Source organism: Bufo bufo, chromosome 2 (genome assembly GCF_905171765.1).
Source record: "Bufo bufo chromosome 2, aBufBuf1.1, whole genome shotgun sequence".
NCBI classification, from domain to species: domain Eukaryota; kingdom Metazoa; phylum Chordata; class Amphibia; order Anura; family Bufonidae; genus Bufo; species Bufo bufo.
This window is the reverse complement of record NC_053390.1, coordinates 248777828-248801717: the sequence shown is the minus strand read 5'-3', so window position 1 is coordinate 248801717 and position 23890 is coordinate 248777828. Positions and strand designations below refer to the sequence as shown.

Genomic DNA, 23890 nt, shown 5'->3' with positions numbered 1-23890 from the left:
CCCACCTATTCTGTGTTAACGTACATTTGGTATTGGAGAACAGGGGGTTGCTTGATGTCAGTTACCATGGAAACACATAGCCTGTACAGGAGCTGCAGAAACCAAACAGTAGAACATCTTTAATTAAGTCCTTTTGCAAAGTTGCCTCATTTTATGCATTAACAAAATAAATCAATAAATAAAAAGTGGACAAATCCAGAATCACCGTTTCATGAAAACTTACGGTTATCTGGTTACATCAAGTTACCCTCTAGGCAACTGCTTGGACCTCACTTTTCATGAAACAGGGAGGCCGCACCCTGTGGTTAGGGGATAACTTGATATAACCAAAATATCCCTTTAATAAATAAAAAAATTTAAAAAATATTAAATTTGCATTTGTATTCAATTGCAGCTTGGTCAATATTTTAATTTCTTTCCAAGGTTAAAGGGGTTCTGCAGTTTTTTTAAACTGAAGATCTATCCTCTGGATAGATCATCAGCATCCGATCGGCGGGATCAGACACCCGGGACCCCTGCCGATCAGCTGTTTGAGAAGGCGCTGGCAGTAGTGCCGCGGCCTTCTTGCTGTTTACCGCTGGCCCAGTGACGTCACGACTTGTATCAATGGCCTGGGCAGGGCTAAGCTCCATTCATGTGAACAGAGCTTAGCCCAGGCCATTGATACTAGTGCAGTCACTGTTCCAGCGGTAAACAGCGAGAAGGCCACGGCACTACTGCCAGCGCTGCTGCCTTCTCAAACAGCTGAACGGCAGGGGTCCCGGGTGTCGGACCCCTCCGATCGGATGCTGATGATCTATCCAGAGGATAGATCTTCAGTTTAAAAAAACTGCAGAACCCCTTTAAATGGTCACTAACTTTTCACACAACTTTGCATAAATCAATAGTACAAGCGACCACAAGCAACTCTGTAATATGGTTTATCAGTGTGCAATTAGTGCAATCTAGTTCTCCTGTTTTCAGAAGTCAGAAATAACAAACCTGCAGTGATCAAATGGTAAGCGTCTGAAGTTTGACTTCGGAATATCTGCGCAACAAAAAAGAAAATCTGTAATGTCTGCGTGAACGTAATATGCATCCCACTGCCCGAAAACCATCACATGCTGTCAAGTGTACACATTTTACTACAGGTCCAAGTCTAAAGACTATGATGGTAATATCTAAAAAGTCAGTAATGCTGGAGTCTGCATTGGCGTACTTTTATCAAACGTCTCAAGTTGCTTTGATGCATCAACCTAACACTTCTGTCTAGAAATGCAAAGTCCCTCCAGTTGGGGCCGGGTGGTGTAGAAAACTGGAGTAGCAACGTTTCTGCGACTTTTTAAAAAAAGTCTCAGTAATAGTTAAAAGCAGCTCTGTGACCAGGATCAACCCTATTAAACCAGACATACTGCCTGGTAGGGTTCATCATGCTGATTAAAACAATGCTTTCTTTTGTCTGTCTGCTAAACAGCTGCAGAGATATCTGCGTTTTTTACTCATACGCAAATGAGAAGTTTGAGCACTAGGAGACGGGGCTGAATCCTTTGAGCACTGCTTTGTAACACCCCCTGTGCTCTGCACACTCCCTCCTCCACTTGATTGACAGGGCTAGACATGCTGAGGGCAGAGCTGAGTCCTAGCATTTACATATCATACACTATGTACTATAGCTTCACCACAACTGAGATCTGCTCAGAAAGCTGATATACATAAGACTGCTTTATTCACAGGCACAATGTATGATTATACAGACACTAGTAATATATGTTGGCTTATAAGCATAGAAAAAAATGCTTCCGAGTGGTAATCCTATATCCTGGCAGTAAGTACTTGGTTTTGTGTACAGAGATCCCAGGTTTGAATCACAGCTCTGCCTCTCAGCATGTCTAGCAAGGGGAGTGCAGAGCACAGGGGCTGTTACAAAGCAGTGCTCAAAGGATTCAGGAAGGCCTCCTGGTGCTCGAACCTCTAATTTGCATATGAATAAAATTGCAGATATCTCTGTAGCTGTTTAGCATACAGACAAAAAAAAAAAGAAAAAAGTATGGTTTTAATCAGCATGATGAGCCCTACCAGGCAGTATACCTGGTTTAATAGGGTTGATTCTAGTAACAGAACTGCCTTAACAGTGTCCATTTTCCACCCGCTTTTCAAAACTCGAGTGGTGTAAAAAAAAAAGCAAAATGTCACAAATTTTTGAACAATTGTACCCAAAAAGTGACAAAACCCTATTGAGAGACTTTTTGAAGTCAGAATTCTGGAGTGCAGGACATAATAAACTCTGCCCTATATAGAACACAATAACGAACTATGGCTACTTATTGGCCCCGTCCCAAAAGATCATACCTGCTTTCTTTCCTCCGTAGAAGTTGGTGTACTCTGCACAGGTGATGTACCTGAAAAAAAACCCAGCAGAATTACACCTTAGCAAAGAAGAGAGAACGATAATGTAATACATAACCAAGTGCAGTGATGCCAATCGGGATCTGTCCTTCGACATAACCATATGAGAGATTGTTTTTTTTGCGGGATGTGTATTTTTTTGATGGCCCAAATTTGCCATCTAAGGGGTTATAATCTATGAGAGTGCATCACTGTGTTTGGGAGGCATAGCTGTGTGTGTGTGTGTGTGTGTGTGTGTGTGTGTGTGTGTGTGTGTGTGTGTGTGTGTGTGGTCACTTAAAGGGGCTATCTGGGAAATATAGATGACCTATCCTCAGGATAGGTCATCAATATCAGATCAGCGTGAGTCCGACTCCCGGGATCTGTTAGAAGAGGCCGCGGCGCTCACGTAGAGGACATGTGATGTCACCATACATCGGTCACATGGCCCAGTTGCTGCTCAGCCCCATTCAAGAGGGGAGTGGGAAGCACGCTCCTCAAACACACCAGACTCAAACTATTTGGAATATTTATCAATCACTGTACGCCAGAAAACTGGCATCAGAAAAGTCACAAAGTTCAGTGCACGCTTGCTTGTGCAAAATTACTTTTTTACTGAGAGGTCATAAACACTTAACTAAGCTACATTCTTATCAGTAAGATAAGAAATGAGCTATAATGAGTGTTTATAAAGTCAGAGAGCAGAGATAAGGAGCCCGTCAGATTAGCTGGCTGATAGAGCAGAGAGAACATTCAGATCCCTCTATTAGACCATCTCAGCTCTGTACAGAGATAAGGGTTTCATATTTGTAATAAAGACCAAAAAAACAAAAAATGCCCCAAAGGTGTACATAGCCTTTAAGAGGCGTGCACCTCTTAAAGGGATACTGCCATTAAAATTATTTTATTCACATATTAACGGCCTATATTTGAACATTCTAAGTATTTTTTTATATCATTTTTTTAAGTCACTCCATGTAATCTACTTCCTGTGCTAGCTCCTTAAAGGGAACCTGTCACCTGGATTTTGGGTATAGAGCTGAGCCCCATAGCTCTCTGTGCTTTTATTATGTCAAAAAAACGAATATATATATATATATATATATATATATATATATATATATATATAGAAAAAATTCAGGCAGCACTCCTTGTTAACTCAGCCGTAGCTGTGCGGTGCCAGCGGTGGTCCCTGGATTCAGGACTTTGAAATAATGAAGAAAATCCGCAGCACTCCTTGAAGTATAGAAAAATGTAGTTTTATTCACACATGTCAAAATCAGACATGTGTGAATAAAACTACATTTTTCTATACTTCAAGGAGTGCTGCGGATTTTCTTCATTATATATATATAAGGCTAATAACGTTTCCGGAGCCCAGCCACGCCCACTGTGAAGGAGCCCAGCACAGCATCGCTTACTGCAAATCTCCTCCTTGCTCCCCGACGTCACAAAGCTAGAGCTCCGCAATCTCGCGTATGCGCAGTGTCGGCATAGTGTTCCTTCCCTGTGCTAGCATCAGCCTCAGGGAACGAACTGTGCATGCGCTAGCTCGCGCATTGCGAGATTACGGCGCTCTAGCTTTGTGACGTCGTGGAGCAAGGAGGAGATTTGGAGGATGCGGGGCGGTGCTGGGCTCCTTCACAGTGGGCCTGGCTGGGCTCAGAGTCAGAACGCTGGACTTATCTCTCAAGCATGGAGGAGACAGGACTCATCTAAGGTTCATTTACATACCTATAAAAATCGTTGGTTTTTTTTACACAATAAAAAGCACACAGAGCTATGGGGACTGGATATTGCGGATGTGCTAGCGGCCATCTAGCAACCCATGTCCTCAGCTCTATACACAAAATCCCGGTGACAGGTTCCCTTTAAAGGGGTTTTCCCATCTCAGACAATGGGAGCATATCGCTAGGACATGCCCCCATTGTCTGATAGGTGCGGGACTAGCATCTATCTCGCAGCCGGCAAAGTGAAGGAGGGCGCACTGTGCATGCCCTCCGTTCATTTCTATGGGGCCGCCGAATACAGCTGAGTAATTGCTCGGTTATTTCTGTTGGCCCCATAAAAGTAAATGGAAGCGGTGGCCGCGCAGTGGTGGTCGGCTATTTTCAGCAGGCCAATAAGAACACTTGGCGGTGGCTGGAGCCAGCACTGCCAGCCACCACTCTGCCAATCTCGTTTTCGGCTGCGTTTACGAGGCAGGTGCGGGTTCCAGAGGTCCCTATCAGACAGTCGGGGCATATCCTAGCACAGATCAGTTTCGCCACAAAGGGAACAAACCCTTAAAACTGTGGAGGAATTGGGTTTTATTTTTTTTATCCCAATTCCACTTTAATTTTCCTGCTTCCCACTATATGTTATGCCGTTTTAAATGGTGGCATTAGAAAGTACAACTTGTCCCACAAAAACACCAGCCCTCGTATGGATATGTGAACGGAAAAATGAAAAAGTTATGGCTCCAGGAAGAGGGAAGAAAAATGAAAACGCAAAAACCTCTGGGGTCCTAAGGGTTAAAAGGATTATCCAGTTTCCTGATACTGATAGTCTATCCTCAGTGTAGGTCATCACTATCAGATTGGCAGGGGTCAGACCTGCTGCGATCTGATACTAATGACCTACACTGAGGATAGACTATCAGTATCAGGAAACTGGATAATCCTTTTAACCCTTAGGATACCGGAGGTTTTTGCGTTTTCATTTTTCTTCCGTCTTCCTGGAGCCATAACTTTTTCATTTTTCCGTTCACATATCCAGTATCATGAAACCATATAACCCCTTTAACAAATGTGTACAGCACTACTACTAGCCAAGTGTGTGTGTGTGTGTGTGTATAATAAACTGCTATACATAAACATAAAAGACAATAGATAAGTGCAGGCTGTAAAATAAGGACTGTTCATCATCAGCCACACACAGCCCATTGGTGCCCCAGTATTCCCATTACAGAAGAATAATGGCAGTTCTGTGACATGCGACAAGGAGATGACGCGCCTCACTCACATCTTATCCTTCTGATGCTGTCTCTTCCCCATCTTTCCTGTTGTCTCAACCACCGACACCAACAAACCTAACACTCAAGAAAACAAGCTACAAATACCACTACTTCCGGTCGTCCCTTATTACCGCTCCCACACTCCGGAAGTGACGGACCGGAAGTGGAGCGGTAGCCATGTTGGTACTCTTACTACTATCACGCTGTAGAGGAGTACCAACAGGGACGTCCAAAGCGCTGTCTGGTGCTGAAATGCACTGGTCCTGGGTCATCGGTGACGTTCTGCATCTATAGCAAGTGCTGGTGCCTGCAGACATGAGGGACATAAATCGAGAGGCTTCTTCATCTTGGATATAATGCAGTGTGTAGCGGGCTGCACGTATTTATAAGGGATTCCAGAAATTTCAAGGGTATGTTCACACATTAAAGGGTTTCTACCAGCACATTTTCACCTATTTAGCTGTCAGACACTAGTGATCTGCTAGTGTCTGCTCTACCTAACCATGCTACTGTAATCCCTTTCTCTGCAGCGGTTACCCTAAAAAACGTAGTTTTATTGGTATGCTAATGAGCCTCTAGGTGCTATGGGGGCATCTTTTCAGCACCTAGAGGCTCCGTCCACTCACCATTTCTGCCGCCCAGCGCGCTCCAGCCCGCCCCTCTCCTCTAGATTGACAGCCTACTTCTCTCTATCTCGGCCGAATTCTCGCGCCTGCGCCGTGTGCTTCTGTATTCGGCACAGGCGCAGTGACTGTCTCCCTGCGCCGGCATCTTCGCTGCACCTGCGCCGATTACGGCGCAGGGAGCAGTCCAACAGTCACTGCGCCGAATACAGAAGCACACGGCGCAGGCGCGAGTGGCCTGTCAATCTAGAGGAGAGGGGCGGGCTGGAGCGCGCTGGGCGGCAGAAATAGTGAGTGGATGGAGCCTCTAGGTGCTGAAAAGATGCCCCCATAGCACCTAGAGGCTCATTAGCATACCAATAAAACTATGTTTTTTAGGGTAACCGCTGCACAGAAAGGGATTACAATAGCATGGTTAGGTACAGCAGACACTAGCAGATCGCTAGTGTCTGACAGCTAAATAGGTCAAAATGAGGTGGTAGAAACCCTTTAAAATGCTGCAGCATTTCAAAAATCTACAGGAGAAAAAACACAAAGTGGTGTTTGTGTGTGTGAATTTCATATGCTGTATCCACTACATGTGAACATAGCCTAAATCACCAATAGATACATTCTCTACGTATTAGGGCTAAACATACTACAACTTGAGAAGTAAATAAAATGTATATAAGAAAGAAAAATAATTCACGACTGATCCCGGCCCTTTTTCGCAAAGAACGTTGTGACGTCACATGATCTTGGCCACCAATCAAAGGTCCACCCTGATGTCACATGGCAGTAATTGGGTGTTGCACTAACTTAACGTCTTTACAATCAGCTTGTAAACCGGAAGGATAAGCGTCGCGGGAACAGCACAGAATCAACATGCTAATTATTATACAATTTTTTGTTTACTTTCAGGATGTTCAGCTCTAAACTCTACATGACAGGCAGTCCCTCTGTAAGGGTCATTCACGCGTCCGTATGTGTTTTGCGGGTCCGCAAAACACGGACACCGACAATGTGCGTTCCACATTTTACAGACTGCACATCACCAGCACTCTCATAGAAAATGCCTGTTCTTGTCCGCAATTGTGGACAAATATAAGACATGTTCTATTTTTTTGCGGAACGGAAGCGCGGATCCTGAAGTGTGGATCCGGGAGTGCGGATGTGGACAGCACATTCCGGCCCCATTGAAAATGAATGGGACCCATTTTGCAGACATGTTAATGGACCCTAAAGGGCTTTTCCGTTTTTGAATCAATATCCTTTAAAACAGTGGTCCCCAACCTTTTTTGCACCAAGGACCAGTTTCATGCAAGACAATTTTCCCAGGGACCGGGTGTTCTGGGGCGGGGCTTAGAGGGTGCCAGCCATGTCAGCCATAAGACCCCCATGTCAGCCATAAGCCCCCCAGGTCAGCCATCACCCCTTATGTCAGCCCCCAGTGCAAATAATAATAAAAAAAAACAACAAAAAAAAAACCACTTACCTCTCCTGCTCCTGGTCACCATCGCGATCCTCTTCATTCTGCTGTCGGCTGTGTATCGCGGCGCACAGTGTGAGGTCACAGAGCGACCTCACGCTGTGCGCAGCCATGCACAGCCGATAGCTGTGGAAACGCTTCATTAGTACCGCATTAAAGACGGCCCTGATCGCCGCGGCCCGGCAAACAATCTTCCAGGGCCCGGTCCTGAGCCGTGGCCCGGCGGTTGGGGACCGCTGCTTTAAAATAATCATTTATGGAGGTAGCTGTAATTTTGCATTTTATCTTTATTGCTTCTATTTTCTGTTCTGGGCTGTGGTCACATGACTATGTCCATGCAGCTCTTTCTTATTTCCTGTGATGTTATGTCCATGGGCGTGTCAAAGATAGAGGAGTGTCTATGTAAGTAGCTGGGTGTTAGGGGCAGTGATAGGGGAGTGTCTATGTAAGTAACTGGGTGGGAGGAGCTATAAACTAGCTGGGTGTTAGGGGAAGTGATAGGGGAGTGTCTATGTAAGTAGCTGGTGGGAGGAGCTATAAACTAGCTGGGTGATAGGGGAGTGTCTATGTAAGTAGCTGGTGGGAGGAGCTATAAACTAGCTGGGTGTTAGGGGCAGTGATAGGGGAGTGTCTATGTAAGTAGCTGGTGGGAGGAGCTAATGAACTAGCTGGGTGTTAGGGGCAGTGATAGGGGAGTATCTATGTAAGTAGCTGGTGGGAGGAGCTAATGAACTAGCTGGGTGTTAGGGGCAGTGATAGGGGAGTGACTATGTAAGTAGCTGGTGGGAGGAGCTAATGAACTAGCTGGGTGTTAGGGGCAGTGATAGGGGAGTGTCTATGTAAGTAGCTGGTGGGAGGAGCTAATGAACTAGCTGGGTGTTAGGGGCAGTGATAGGGGAGCCTCTATGTAACTAGTTGGTGGGAGGCGCTATGTATTTATTTTTTATTCTGTTTATTAATCAAGACAGATTGTACAAAATAAAGAACCATTGACATTTCATAACATAAAAGATATGTCAGTTCAAATATCTTCTTTTTTTTTTTTTTATTAACCCCCACCAACACCTATTACCCCAAAACCCCTTATCCCAAAGTTGATTCTGACAAGTAAAATATGTATGCATCCCTCTGCTACCCCTGGGCCTTGCTCATCTGATTGATCCCTCGGGATATACTGGGAAATACATTGTTGAGGGTTAAATTTCACCTCCAGCCCCCACACTCTAAATATAATCAACGGTCCGGGACCATAGTGGTTGCAGCTTCGGGCAAGACAATAAACTATGTAAAAGTCCCGCCTTCGGCAATGCACATTTAGGACAGTGTCTCAGGTAAGGGGCTGGGCATCTCTGTAAGACAAATCGAACGCATAAGTAGCCCTATGTATTATTCGCAATTGTGTTTCCCTCCATTGTTCATTTTGATATATTCAAGCCCATCCCTCATTTTTTTGGATATGTCACTATCTTCCAGCTCCCTTTCCCAGGTATAGAAGGCCCTATCAACTAGGCCGAACATTTGTGTACTGTGTATTTTGCGGTATATTTCTGCCAGAGAGAGTATAGATGCATCCTTGCCTAAAAGCGTGTCGAACCATAGCAGTCTATCTACCTCTCCCAACTTTTCTGGCTGTAATCTACAGTAAGATTTTATCTGTTGGTAAGGGAGGAAATGCGGAGCTGGCAATTGGTGTTTGACTTTGAATTCTTCCCAGGGAATTAGGGCCTGGCCGCTAGAGTCCAAGATATGATGTAGTTTATGTATACCCCTATCTCTCCAAACCTGAAACATCTTGTTTTTCCTTCCCTGGGGAAAAGATGGCAAAGACCACAATGGCATCTGAGGCGACACATAGAATGGGAGCCGGTAAATCTTCCTGATGGCTTTCCATGACATAATTGTATCTCTCAGGACTATAGTTTATTTGATCTGAGGTGGAATGTCCCGTAATTTTGTGTGCAATATCGCTGTCAGATGCCACGGATCGGTTAATTCTTGCTCCAGGGGAGTAGCTGAGAAAAGGGAGGTGCCCCATACCCAATCTCTAACATGCCGAAACAAGGCAGCCAAGTAACAATGCCTCACTCTTGGCAACTGAAGGCCACCTTCCCATTTTAACATTGTAAGTTTCTCATAAGCTATTCGTGGTCTTTTTTGTTTCCACAGAAAGGCAGTAAATGCCGATTGGAGTTTTCTGACATCGTGTTTCAGTAGTAGAGGGATTGTCTGCAAGGGATATAGAAGTTTAGAGAAACATGACATTTTAACAAGGTGAGATCTTCCACTTGATGAGAGTGGCAAATCTTTCCATTTAATCAAATCATGTTCTATCTTTTGGATCAAGGGAGGATATCAATGCCGCAGAGCGCCCAATCTTTATCCCTAAATATTTCATGTAATCTTTTCTAACTTCTACATTTCTATATTGCCGTGTGTCATTTTTATTATGAGTGAGAAAAGGGACCTGGCTTTTCGAAACATTTATTTTATATCCTGTTACCGAGCCATCTAGTACCGGTTTGAGATGTGAGTCCGGAGAATCTATATAAAGTAAAAGAGCATCAGCAAAAAAAGGCTAATTTGATCTCTCTATGCCCTACTTTAATTCCTGTGAACAGATCAGATTTCAGTAGGTATAGAACAAGTGGTTCTAAAGCTATGTTAAAAAATAATGGGGATAAAGGACACCCCTGTCTGGTTCCTTTCTCTACTGTTATTGTATTGGACAGAAAACACGGTATGTATATTTTTGCTTGGGGTTTTGAATATAGAGCTTTTAAACAGTTGCAGAATTCCCCCGAAAAGCCTATGGTGTCTAGAACCAGGTCAAGCCATTTCCAAATTACGTTGTCAAAGGCTTTTTCGGCGTCAACAGCCAGTAAAGCCGTATTGCCCCTGTGCTGTTTCCCTCTTAGCCCATCCTGTACCCTAAGGATCTTCCTTATATTAGTTACTGCCGATCTACCTGTCATGAAGCCTACCTGATGATCTCCGATTATGGACGGCAGCAGAGAGGCTAGTCGATTGGCTAGTATTTTTGAAAGAAGCTTGACGTCCTGATTAATGAGTGATATGGGCCTGTAAGATCCTGGCTGAGTCAGGTCTTTATCAGGTTTAGGAAGCATCTTTATATATGCCATCTGGCCTGATGGTGGCAACCTACCGCCTTTCATGACAGAATTGTATAATGGAGTGAGAGTAGGGGCTATTTCCCCCAACAATATTTTACACAATTTGGACAGGAAGCCACCTGGCCCCGGAGCCTTACCGTTCGAGAGGGATTTCATAGTCGTTTTTATTTTGTCTTCAGTAATCTCTCTCTGTTTATAGAGTCTTGCAACTCTTCCGACAATTTGGATAAGTTTATTTTATTCAAAAGGTCCATTGCCCTTTCCACCACAAAGGGGTCCTCGGTGTAAAGGTATTGAAAATATTCTCCAAATAGACCCACGATTTCCTCCGGGTGGGTGTGAAGGGTTCCCCGCTTGTCTTTCAGGGGGTGATAATGGGATTGTTTAATATATGGTTTAGTAAGATTAGACAATAGCTTTCCTGCCTTGTTACCATGCTGGAATAAGTCTGCCCTCTTGCGGTCCCCATACCATTTGGTTGCCTGTTTTATTGGACTCCGTTGGATTGTTTAGAAAGGTAGTGTATGTTTCCCTGAGCCGCTTAGTGGCTTCATCAAATTTCTTTCTTGTGTCTTTTTTCTTCCCTACAGTGTAAGCCATGATACGGCCCCTTAAAACAGCTTTTGCTGTGTCCCAGAAAAGGGCGTAGTTTGGAGTATGTTCTTTGTTGTCCTGGGAAAATTCCCACCACCATCCCTTAAGTCTATCAGCAAAATCTTCGTCAGCTATAAGGTGCTGGGGGAGTCTCCATATAAAATATGAGCCATGTGGCACATCATCTAATATCCGCATTACTACCGGGGCATGATCCAATATGATCATATCGGATATCCTTACATTTTGAGCGTTAAGCAGAATGTTTGGAGAGGCTAGAAAATAATCTAATCTCGGCCAGGACATATGAGAATGGGAAAAATGTGTAAACTCTCTCTCCATTGGGTGATGATGTCTCCATACATCCACCAATCCTTTGGAGTGAAGTAATGGAGAAAGAGTATGCACGCCCTTAGACGTGGGTCCCTTTTGTGGATTACTCTGATGTCTGTTTTCTGTTTTGTCATGGACTCTATTGAAATCACCTGCTGCTACCACCAGCTGGCCTCTGCCCTCTTGTAGGATATTAACCTCCAATGCTTTGTAGAAGTTTTGTTGGGATACATACACATTATAAATAGTTGCTGGTGATTCTAATACCACTTTCAGTATTCTACCCTCCTCGACTGATGTGACGGTTGTTACTGTATATTCTAAACGTTTATGCAGAAGGATGATAACCCCTGCATTTCTCCCCCATGAGGAGGAACTTACCACCTGACCCACCCATACTTTACAAAGTCTCCAAAAGTCTTGCTCCTCCTGTGAGAAGGAGACGCCCAAGAGAACAAGGGCAGACACCGCCTACTATAACCAAGTGACCGAACATACCGGAGGGCATAGCAGGAGAACGGAGCGGCGCCCAGGGATAATAGTAAGTGCAGTGAGATCCCTGGGCGCCGCTTTACAGATCATGATACTTAGTTCACAATGTTTGGACCGATGACAGGTCCTCTTTAAGCTTCATTCACACGTCAGTGTTTGACGGATGTGTGCTGTACGTGTTCTCCGCGGACAGCACACGTCCCCATTCATTTTAATGTGTGTATTCAGACTTCAGTGTTTCAGCACGGTCCGTGGGTCAGTGTTTTTAGCACGGATGCATGCTCTATTTTGTTCGTGTTCACGGATCCATCACGTCCATTATAGTCTATGGGTCCATGAAAACCACTGATGACATCCGTGTTGCATCTGTATTTCATGGATCATTAGGAAGAGATGCTTTGAAAATTATTTTTCAGCTGTTCAGTGTCAGTGAAAACATGGATGCAACACAGACAGCAAAAAAAAACGGACAAACGGACCAAACACGGATCCTTCACGGACAGCTTCAATGACCACCTGCTCACGGATTTGAGCACAGACACAGACGTTTGAATGAGGCTTTAGGCCTCTGTCACACGACCGTATGGCTTTTTCAGTGTTTTGCGGTCCGTCTTTCACGGATCCGCTGTTCCGTTTGGCATATACAGTAATTACATAGAAAAAAATTGGGCTGGGCATAACATTTTCAATAAATGCTTCCGCAAAAACTGAACGGATTCGGAAGACATACAGATGCATTTCCGTATGTGTTCCGTTTTTTTTGGCGGACCCATTGACTTAAATGGAACCACGGAATGTGATTTGCGGGCAATAATAGAACATGTTCTATCTTTCAACGGAACGGAAAAATGCAAATAGAATCCATACGGAGTACATTCCGTTTTTTTTGCTGAAACATTGAAATGAATGGTACCGTATACAGAACGCAAAAGACGGCCCGTAAGCGGAAAAAAAAATGGTCGTGTGAAAGAGGCCTTAGACTGTGTAGAGACACACCTTTCACTGGTAACACCCAGTTGTCAGTTTAGGAGGGACAACTGAAGAACAGCACAGTGCAGACTCAGAGTTATAAGAAAACATGCTCCAGAATGTGTATTTGATAGAGTAGGGGGTCGGCAACCTTTTTTGTACGGAGTGCCAATTTAAAAATAAAAAAAAAAACCAAAGCTGAAACGCTCGGTGTGTGGGAAAGTAATGGAACACAAATATGTGACATACACCAGGTACTTACAACACTGCCTGACCTGTAAGGCTTAAAGAGGTTTCCAACTTTTCAGAAAAATAGAAAGTAAGGCCCCTTTCAGACAAGCAAGTTTTCCGCGCGGGTGCAATGCATGATGTAAACGCACTGCGCCCACAGTGAATCCGGACCCATTCATTTCAATGGGTCTGTGTACATGAGCTTTGTTTTTCACGCATCACTTGTGCGTTGCAGGAAAATCGCAGCATGTTTTATATTCTGCGTTTTTCACGTAACGCTGGCCCCATAGATGTGAATGGGGCTGCGTGAAAAACGCATCCGCAAGCAAGTGCGGATGCGATGCGTTTTTCACTGATGGTTGCTAAGAGATGTTGTTTGTAAACCTTCGGTTTCTTTATCACCCGCGTGAAAAACTGAACCACTGAACGCAATCGCATCCAAAACTGACTGAACTCGCTTGCGAAATTGTGCGAGTTTTCCTGAACGCATTTGGACCTTATCCGTATCATTCGTGTGAAAGGGGCCTAAAGATTGTCACTGCTCCTCGGAATCCTCCTAAGGGACCAATATATGGGGGACCCCCCCCCCACCAACCGTACACTTAATGACAGTGGGGAAGTGCAGCCCTCACTCATTTTAAGTGACTGAGGGCTGCCCTTCCCCACCAATGTCCAATATACATTAGTGCCCCATATACTGGTGACCCCCACAGAGCTGCACCAATCACACTTAGATCTCACTCCCCTCACAGACTAATCACATTCCGACTCCCCATCCCCACCGCACCAACCAAAGTAGTCAGTTAGCTTGTTCCCCTACCCCTCCCAGAAATAATTTTCAGGCTCATCACTTCTTCCCCCAAAGTACCGTATTTTCCGGCGTATAAGACGACTTTCTAACACTAGAAATTATTTTCAAAAGTCAGGGGTCGTCTTATACGCAGGGTATACTCAGATCCGATGGTATATTCTAACCCCCAGCTCTGGTAACAGCAGGCAGTGCGGGGGGCGGCACTCACTCACTGACGTCACGTGCCTGCTCCTCCCACTAGGCGGCGCAGGCACGTGATGTCAGTGAGTGAGCGCCGCCCGCACTGCCTACTGTTACCGGAGCTGAGAGTAAGGTATCCTAGTAAAGAGATGAGCGATGATTAAAGTTAAGGATTACAGTTTATAAATGTACTCCTGTGAGTCGGGGAGGGGGATCAGTGGATGGCACGGTTCAGGGGAGGGGGGGGGGGGGGGGGCAGATCTGTGGGTGGCACTGTTATGGGGTGGATCTGTGGATGACACATATAGCATAAGATGCTATATAGCAGTGGTGGCGAACCGACGGCACTCCGAGCCCTCTCTGTGGGCACCCGCCCCTGGAAAAAGTCTACAGTGTACCAATATGCCTTAGACTTCTCCTGTCATTCATCAGCTCAGGGTGCACTATGAACAGCACAGACAGGGCACTGAATCTAGGCACGTTATTATAGATAAGTGATAAAGTACATGGAAGATATACTATTGGACTGTAGTATTCTGGTTAAATTGCTGTGTTGGCACTTTGCAATAAATAAGTGGGTTTTGGGTTGCAGTTCGGGCACTCGGTCTCTAAAAGGTTTGAGATCACTGCTATATAGTGTCATCCATAGATCCCCCCATAGCAGTGTCATCCACAGATGATCCTCCCCATAATGCCATCTACAGATCCCCCTCCCCATAACAGTGCCATTCACAGATCCCAGTCAGTTCCCTGGACTGGAGAAGATAGTCTTGAAGACAGGGAGGGCTGGGCATTCAGGGGTAGTCTTATAGGGCGAGTATAGCCCAAAACCTTTATTTTAAATGGAAAAGTTGGGGGTAGTCTTATACACCCAGTCGTCCTATACGCCGGAAAATACGGTAGTCAAAAAGTTGGTTTCCCTTCATCCTCTATCCCCCAGCAATCGCGTTTAGGCTCACCAACCTCCCCCCCCCCCCCCTCAATCTGGTCACAGTGCTCATTCCCCCATCTCCCTATCCTGCCCCCCACATCCCAATCTGGTCACATGCTTGTTCCCCCCCCCCCCCCCCCCAGCTCACCTTCCTCCCCCTACCGCAAATCTGGCCATATGCTCATTCCCCCATCTCCCAAGTTCACCCCCTCCCCAATCTGGTCACATGCTCATCTCCCTAAACTCACAATCCTGCCCCCCCCCCCCCCATCCCCATCTGGTCACATGCTTGTTCCCCTATCTCCCCAAGCTCACCTTCCTCCCCCCACCACAAATCTGGTCACATGCTCATCTTCCTGCCCACAGTCTCAATCTAGTCACATGCTTGTTCCTGTATCTCCCCAAGCTCACCTTCGTCCCCCCACCACAAATCTGGTCACATGCTCATCTCCCCAAGCTCACCTTCCTCCCCCCACCACAAATCTGGTCACATGCTCATCTCCCCAAGGTCACCTTCATGCCTCCAGTCCCAATCTGGTCTCATTGCTTATTTCCCCATCTTCCTAAACTCACTATCCTGCCCCCTTCCCCCATCCCAATCTACTCACATGCTTGTTTCCCCCATCTCCCCACACACAATATGGTCACCCACACTCTCAGTACATTTAAATACGTTTGTTCATTTCTGGCAGTCCTGAGGAGGAGATGTGCAGCGGCGAGGTACAGTAGTGGCCAGCCAGTAGCGTGGCAGAGTGTCACTCTCTGCTATCGCGCCTCTGTGGAGTCCGAGGTGGGAAGCGTGAGGGGCGAGCCTAGCAGACGAGTCTGAAGATCTTTATGTTCAGAGGTACAGCACGGCAGGGCATTCAACAAATGGCGACAAGACTGAAAAGTCTTGCCGTCATCTGGCGTGCCAGCAGAAAGCGGTCCGCGTGCCGCAGATTGCCGACCACTTTGATAGAGCATCAACGTGTTTACTAAATCTATAAATTACTAAGTCTATGTCACTAACTGGATCAGGACTATTTACTGCTTCAGTGTTTCTCTCCTGTCTCTAAGGACCCATTCACACGTTTTTGCGGAACGGAATTGCGGACCCATTCATTTCTATGGGGCCGCACTATGTGCTGCCCGGATACGGAATTGCGGACCCGCACTTCCGGGTCCGCAATTCCATTCCCGAAAAAATATATAGAACATGTCCTATTCTTGTCCGCAATTGCGGGTCGACAGACACCGCACATTACCGTTATCTGTGTTTTGCGGATCCGCAAAACACGCTACGGATGTGTGAATGGACCCTAAGGAGTGCACTCATCTTTATCCTGTAAATGTGCAGATCAAAAATTATTTTTTACAAATTTCTATGCAAACTAAGCATTAGGGTCCATTCACACATCAGTATTTTGTTATCCGCATCCGTTCCGCAAATTTCCCGGAACAAAATGGGGACCCATTCATTTCAATGGCCCTGCAAAAAATGCGGACAGCATTCCGCTGTTTGCATCAGTCGTTCAGTCATGCAGATCCGAAAAAAATAAAATAAAAAAATAGAGCTTATCCTACTATTGTCCGCAATGTAGTCAATGGGTCCGCAAAAATGCGGATGACAAGCGGAATGCATCAATATGTCATCTGCAATTGCGGATCCGTTTCCAGGAAATAGAAAAAACAAGATTTTTGTGAACTCACCTGTAAAATCTCTCTCGCGTAGTTCATTGGGGGACACAGGACCGTGTGTATAGCTGCTTGCTGCCACAAGGAGGCGACACTAGGCTGAAAAGTGATATGCTCTCTCCAGGCTGGAGGGGGTATAGCCTGCAGGGGAGGAGTTATCACTTTTCAGTGTCGCCTCCTAGTGGCAGCAAGCAGTTATACCCACGGTCCTGTGTCCCCCAATGAACTACGCGAGAAAGAGATTTTACAGGCGAGTTCACAAAAATCTCGTTTTCTCACTAGTATCATTGGGGGACACAGGACCGTGGGACATCCTAAAGCAGTCCACGGGGAGGGAAACAAATCACACGCCCATGGAAAAAAAAAAAAAAAAAAAAAAACGCCCTTGAGGATGCGTAATCTGCTGCCGCCTGCAAGATCTTGCTGCCTGGAGCAGCAACAGTCGCTGTCTAGGAAAGTACCCGGAAAACTCAGGGAACTTGCCGGAAGACCAAGACGCTGCCTTCTAGAAGCAATGCCTGGAGTAGATGAACCCGAGAAGTGCCGACCGCTGGTCGGGCAGGCCATAACTCCGCTAGGAAGTAACTGTCAGGCAGACATCCCAGGAAAAAAAACATCCCGTTGGAAGTCGTCAGCTATGACAAGGACCTCCAACAGAACCAGGTAAAAGTCCGTACAGCGGAATGCGCTAGATATGGACCAGCAAATCTCAGAGGCCAAAATATATGGCTGATGGAGAGCCCGCCCTTAAAAATATAAGGAAGAAAGAAGAGAAAACCATGTCTGAGATGACCTGGAAAGCGGCGACCTTCTGCAAGAAAGAAGATACTGGGCGGAGCACTGCCTGATGCAAATGACAAATGGACGTACAAGAAGGCGCTATCAACTGGGAATCCTTCAGATGTGCTCCCCTGGATTTGTGCAGGTGGAGTATTATCAACCAAACGGCCCCGTAGGGCGGATTGGGAATCCTTCAGATGTGATCCCCTGGATTTGCGCAGGTGGACTGGAGGGCGGATTGGGGAGTTACAGAGGTCCTCCACTGGATTGCACAGGTGGTGGCATATAAACCAGACGACCCAGAAGGGTGGTCTGGGAATTCTTCATGTGTCCTTTATCAAACAAACGACCCGGAGGGCGGATTGGGAAACTGTGAGCAATCCTCCACTGTCCGTATAGGACATGGGCCCAGTCCCGTACCCCACCATCAGGGTGGACCTGCGGTGATGTGGACTGAGGGGGGCAGGACTACCTGTGATGCCCCCGCTAAATGAATAAGAGGCAGGAAGGGGTTACATTTCCTAAACTGAAGGTATTTGGCCTGCAGAAAGGGGACACTGGATAATCCAGTGCCGGCTGCAAAAATGCGACTTGCCATGAAGGGTTAACCCAGCTCAGAGGACCGGAGGCGGAGCTCAGCAGGCACCTGGGGGAGAGGGGACAACTAGTCGGAGAGAATTCGTGCCTAAAGGACGAACCTGCCCCCTCCATAACCGGAATGAAAGTTGCGGCCTAGGAGGCCGCAAAGCCGGGACATGAAGTTTGGCGCACGGCCTACCGGGCGGTACTGCCGGCCGGCTACCACAGAGGGTCTTTGATCGGTGGGCGGATGTGTCCACTCGCGTCCACCTGCCGCAGGAACCCATCCCGTGGCCACAAAAAACAGCACGGGCCGAGTACCGGCAGGCCCGAAGAGAAGCTGGGGCCTAAATTTTCGGCGCCCGGCCTAACAAATAGCCGGCCGGGAAGCGGAGTGTCTGGAGCGGCGCTCTCAAGCACCCTGGTTGCATACCGGCCGCGGGAGCTCACCCCGCAGGCCGTATAACGTGAGGCTGCAGAATGCTAGAAATGCGCCCTTTAGATAGCGGACGCAGACCCCGCAGGCCGGAACGAATATAAATAACTAGATAGGGGAACCCAGATATGGACAGAAGCCCAAAACCTACATTGGGGGCTGAGGTAATGTGGGGCCCTCACCAGGGAATGGCTCACTTGAAGAAAAATGTCCTCCATCTTATGATGAGGTGACCAAGGGGAAGGGGGAGGGGGGGCTGAGTATACTTACCCAATGCGGACTACTCACCCCATCTTCATCCTCTTCTCTTCACCCTTTCTCAGAGTACCTGCAGGGTCACCTCTTCAGCCGCTGGCACCCGAAGTGGCAGGAGACTGGAATGGCGGAGGGTCTTGCCGGATTCAGGTGACCCCTTGGCTGGCGGGAAGCAGGGGAGCTGGGCTGCCCTGGTCCACTTTTGTTTCTTGGGGAGGGCGAGCGGTGAGGGATTCCGACACTGGCCTTGCTCCCGGGGTAGACAGAGTGGCTAGGCGACTCTGTTTCCCCAAACCTAAAAAGGAAAAAAGATAAAATAACAAAAGGAAGCCGCCCTGCAAGCAGGGAGGTCTGCCTCCTACGACACTAAGCTAAAAACGGATATGCTCTCTCCAGGCTGGAGGGGGTATAGCCTAGTGTCGCCTCCTAGTGGCAGCAAGCAGCTATACCCACAGTCCTGTGTCCCCCAATGATTCGAGCGAGAAAAAAATAATTCTTTAGTACCCTAGCAACATATATTCCTCCTTCAGTTTTTTTTGCAGAAAAACAGAACGGATGCACAGTTGGTAAAAACAGAAGGTTTTTGCGGAAACACGGATCCGCAAAAAATTTAACGAGAGTTTGGAAAAGAAAAATACTGACATGTGAATGGACCCTCACTGTATTATATACTGTGTGGCCAGTGTGTAGAAGTCAGCGTGTACTGCACACGCTCAGCCTTTGAACTGTTTATTACCATACATCTTCCCTACATCTGAGGAACTTAAATCGGATTACAAATAGAAGTGTAATGCAAAATGTTTTTTTGTTTTTTTAATTGGTAGTTAAAAAAGGAATGGAAAAAACCCTGTCTTTTACAAACATTTAAAAGTCAAAAACTGAATGAGTACAGAATCAGATTATTCAAACACAGCAGTCATATTCGGAACGTCCTACATTCAGCGGGCAAGTAGGGTGATTGTTGGCCTGTGGACAGTGCATTACAAGTTAGTACAGTCTAGTATAAAAATAGTCTGAAGTGGGGCAGCATTCTTCTTATATTCACAGATGAAATTTGGCTGGGGAAAAAAAAAACAACATAAAAAAACCACTCCAATGCGACCGCCATCTTTACATTTCTATAGTGCAAGGTCTTGATTAAGCAATGGGACACAACCCTAAATACGGATGGGGGCAACGAAATTCAAGTGTTTTAGTAACGTACTGTGCTTTTCTTTCAAACAATGGCCAACATCCTGTCATTCAGCCTTTACTATTAACAGAAATCTTCAGTTTTCCAGCAAACATGAAAGACGGAATAATTACAGGGCTTCTAGCTGCTGCTCGACAGGCCAAGAAAGGCTTATTTAAACCCATCCTTTATGTCCATGCATGTTCCTCACAGCACCTTTGTTTCTCACAGTGGACACTGCCATGCTGGTCATCTTCCCAAACTAGCAGGCAAGCACACAAAGGAAACAACCAAATGGAGGTTAAAGTTGTGAATTAATTATTTGTCCATTAGACTGTCCAGCTGCTCCTGATATTCAGTGAAAAGACGTTGGAAGCGAAGATTTTGTCCAATAAGTGGGAGCAATTCCTGTAGCAGACCTCTTTTCCTGAATCCCTGGAATATCAGAAATAAATGCACAACTTGTCATCAGATGTGCGGAGGTCAAAGCGAATACAGTGATCCAATACAGTCAAGAAAGGGAGTTTTATTTTACCATTTACATTTTCTACAGATTAAAGTGTTTTTACATTATAATATAACTCTGGATTCAAAGAAATAAAAATAGACATTGTTCGTACACGGGAAGATTTAAGACTGGCCTAAAATCCACATTTTCACAGAATAAAAACTGTACTGTGTAAATGAATAAATCCACTACAGCAAGGATGCCCAACCTGCGGCCCTCCAGCTATTGCAAATCTACAACTCCCATCATGCCTGGACAGCCTACAGCAATCAGCCTACAGCAGGGCATGGTGGGAGTTCTAGTTTTACAACAGCTGGAGGGCCGCAGGTTGGGCATCCCTGCACTACAGCATTTGAACTCATATGCACTGTGTGTCAGAAAAATTTTGGGAGTATATTTGTGCTGTGCCCCCGTTCTGTTTTCACGCCCTGTATACTAATAGATAGCATCGGTACAGGGCAGAGGAGTCCCCAGCGCTTCTCAGTGGGCGTCTCCTTCTCCCCAACTGTGGTGTAGTCCAATCGCAGCGGACCACGTCACAGCTAAAAAAAACAACTCATCTTCTCCCTGGCTGTGATGTGGTCCGCTGTGATTGGACACCCACTGAGAAGCGCTGGCATCTCCTCTTCACTGTACGGATACTATTAGCATACAGGGCGCGAAAACAGAAGGGTGGCACAGTGGGCAGCCAAGGGCGTTTCAACATTAGCTGAGTGTACCCCGCTTGTAAAGGTACTTAGTTTAACAAAAAAAAAAAAAAAAAAAAAACACTATGAAAGGTCCTATTTAAGAGGATAAATAGGAATCTAAAACTGCCCATACACATAACATAAAAGTCGGCTAAAAATAGGCAATTTTGGCAGACCTTTGTTTGAGAATTTTACATAAACAGCAGATTTAGGTCTCAAAAATATGATCAGATTGGAAACTTTCATGTGTAATAACCTGACATTAGATATGTATGGTATAATCTTTGCACATAAAATTGCCCTGTTTTTAATAAAAAAAAAATGATCTGTGATCTGCTAGTATAGTCTGGCAAATTGCTGGTGGGATTGTTCATACAAACAACCCCATGGACGTGTGACTGGTTGCATTATGGCCAATAAACTGTAAATGTGTATGGCTAGCGTTATGGTGCCTTTAGGCCTCATTCACAGATCACACAGTCTGTGAAAACCCGTCCTGCTGAGTGCATGAACGCACAGCGTCACTGGTTGCTTTGGCGCTCTGCGCTTCGTGCCGCCGCTGTGCAGTAATACACTTGTATAGATCAATAACATTTTAATTTCATCTAGTGTCTGGAAAATGCATGCCAAAATTAGAAAGAAAATACAATTTCTCCATTTGAATTTTCTTTTCCAAGTCCAGTGTGGGTAATAAATGTCAAAAATAAATGTAAACGTAAATAGCCTTTTTTATTTTAAATTTTTACTTGGTCAATTAATTCTCCTCTTCCTATAGTGGGTTTTTTTTATGTCAAAAATCATAAATCAAAATGAAAACAAGTAGAAGCTGAAAATGGTAGATTGAGATTTCAATTTCATCTCTTGCAGGCATTTTTCCCTTCCAAAAGTAGAATGAAAAAGAAAGCCCATTGGAATTTTCGTTTTAACATTGTACTAATTCAGATTAATTTAACCCTTAGGAGACCGGAGGTTTTTCAGTTTTTATTTTTCTTCCCTATTTTCCGTGAGCCATAACTTTTTTATATTTCTGGTCACATAGCTGTATAAGGGCTTATATTTTGCGGGACAAGTTATACTTTTTAATGCCACCATTAATTATGGCATAAAATGTAGTGGGAAGCGGTAAAAAAATTCCAAATGGGGTGGAATTAGAAAAAAAAATTGGATTTTTGTACTTACCGTAAAATCCCTTTCTCGTTCAATGCATTGGGGGACATAGCACCATGGGTATATGCCCAGCTGCCACTAGCAAAAGAAAAAAGTGTTGGCTCCACCCAGGTGGGCTATAAAAACAGAGGGTGGGATCCGTGTTCCCCAATGCATTAAACGAGAAAGGGATTTTACGTTAAGTACAAAAATCCAGTTTTCTCATTAGTGGCATTGTGGGGCACAGCACCATGGAATGTCCCAAAGCAGTTCCTGAGGGTGGGAAAGAACAGCCATGCAAACGGTTGGGTGTACAGGTACAGGAAAATCTTGCGACCCAACAGGACTAATAGAGGCCATAGCATGAAATGGGGGATAGGAAAACTAAGGAATGGATCGAGAGGCTCCAGGACCAGGGAGAATCCCAAAGGATAAATAGTGGGAAACTGCCAGAATCGCAGGATAAGTGCCTGGGAGAAAATCCCAAATGCAAGAAAAAAGCAAAAAGGAAACACCCAGCTCGACCCAAGGCTGGGAAAAAAGAAAATTCTGGAGGAGAGGAAGCAGGGCAGATGTCCTGCGTAGAAATAGAGGTTAACAAATGCACACTGGAGAGCCAGAGGAAGGAACTGGAAGATCCCCTGCTCAGACCACAGTAAAACCAGAAAGAGCCGTGCAAGAGCCAATAGACCACAGTTTGCACGAACAGAACAGGGCTACAGCCCAGAAGGGGGAGGCATACGTACCTGGGGCACCGCATAGGCGTGCCAATGGTCTGGCGAGGGCACCCCCACACACTGGAGAGGCATCAAACTGGCGTACCTTAGTGGATGGGAAGTACCTTTACAACCAGAGGAGTTCTAACAAAGAATTCCTAAAGGGGAAACCAACCACAGAGAGGAGACGTCCCTCAGTGGAGAGTTGTCTCCGACCAGATACTTCTGTATGGTGGAAGACAGCCTGGTGCTCTGCTCAGAGACCGAATTGGTGCAGAGGAGTCCCCTGATGAAGCAAAAGGTACCCGAGGTGATTCCCTCAGAGTTAGTCCTGTTCTGCAGGAAACCAGGATGTAGAGTATGAGCGGGACCTATGAGGGGAGACCCTAGTCTGTATGGTCACAGACCGGATCGTGCTCTGCCCAGATCCAGAATCTGAGTCAGAGGTGTCCCCCAAGCAGCAGAAAGTGCATAGGAGAGGAGTCATCGCCAGCCTCAGACCTGTCCTGGAAGTGACCCGAGGACACAGAAGAGGAGCAGGGCCTAGTTGAGACAACCTTAGGTTGATTACTGGACCTGGTCTGAGTGTGAGCATACCCAGTCAGCAGAGGAGACCCTGGGGGGCAGAGGCGGACGCATTTGGGCAGGCAAGCGGTCCAATAACTCCACCATGGATTGGGAGGGTAGGGCTAGATTCCCTATGGCCTGGGACAGGGAAGGGGCATATTCGGGATGGACCTACGCAGAAGGGGGGAGCCCTGAGGGAGTCTGGGGACAAGGCACTGCGTGCAAAGAGGGTCAGGCCAACCGC

General features: G+C 46.0%; 2 protein-coding genes across 2 annotated transcripts in view; both read right to left on the bottom strand.

Moving 5' to 3' along the window:
* Positions 1-5499, bottom strand: part of PPIL2 (peptidylprolyl isomerase like 2) — a 69360-nt gene extending 63861 nt beyond the window's left edge. The window contains 3 exon segments of the mRNA XM_040416351.1: positions 982-1027; positions 2329-2378; positions 5368-5499. Coding sequence (XP_040272285.1) covers positions 982-1027; positions 2329-2378; positions 5368-5399 — 128 coding nt within the window. The 5' untranslated portion in view covers positions 5400-5499.
* Positions 5500-19660: 14161 nt separating this feature from the next.
* Positions 19661-23890, bottom strand: part of LOC120988701 (protein HIRA) — a 44393-nt gene continuing 40163 nt past the window's right edge. The window contains exon 25 of the mRNA XM_040416349.1: positions 19661-20455. Coding sequence (XP_040272283.1) covers positions 20339-20455 — 117 coding nt within the window. The 3' untranslated portion in view covers positions 19661-20338. The remainder of the gene's footprint in view (positions 20456-23890) is intronic.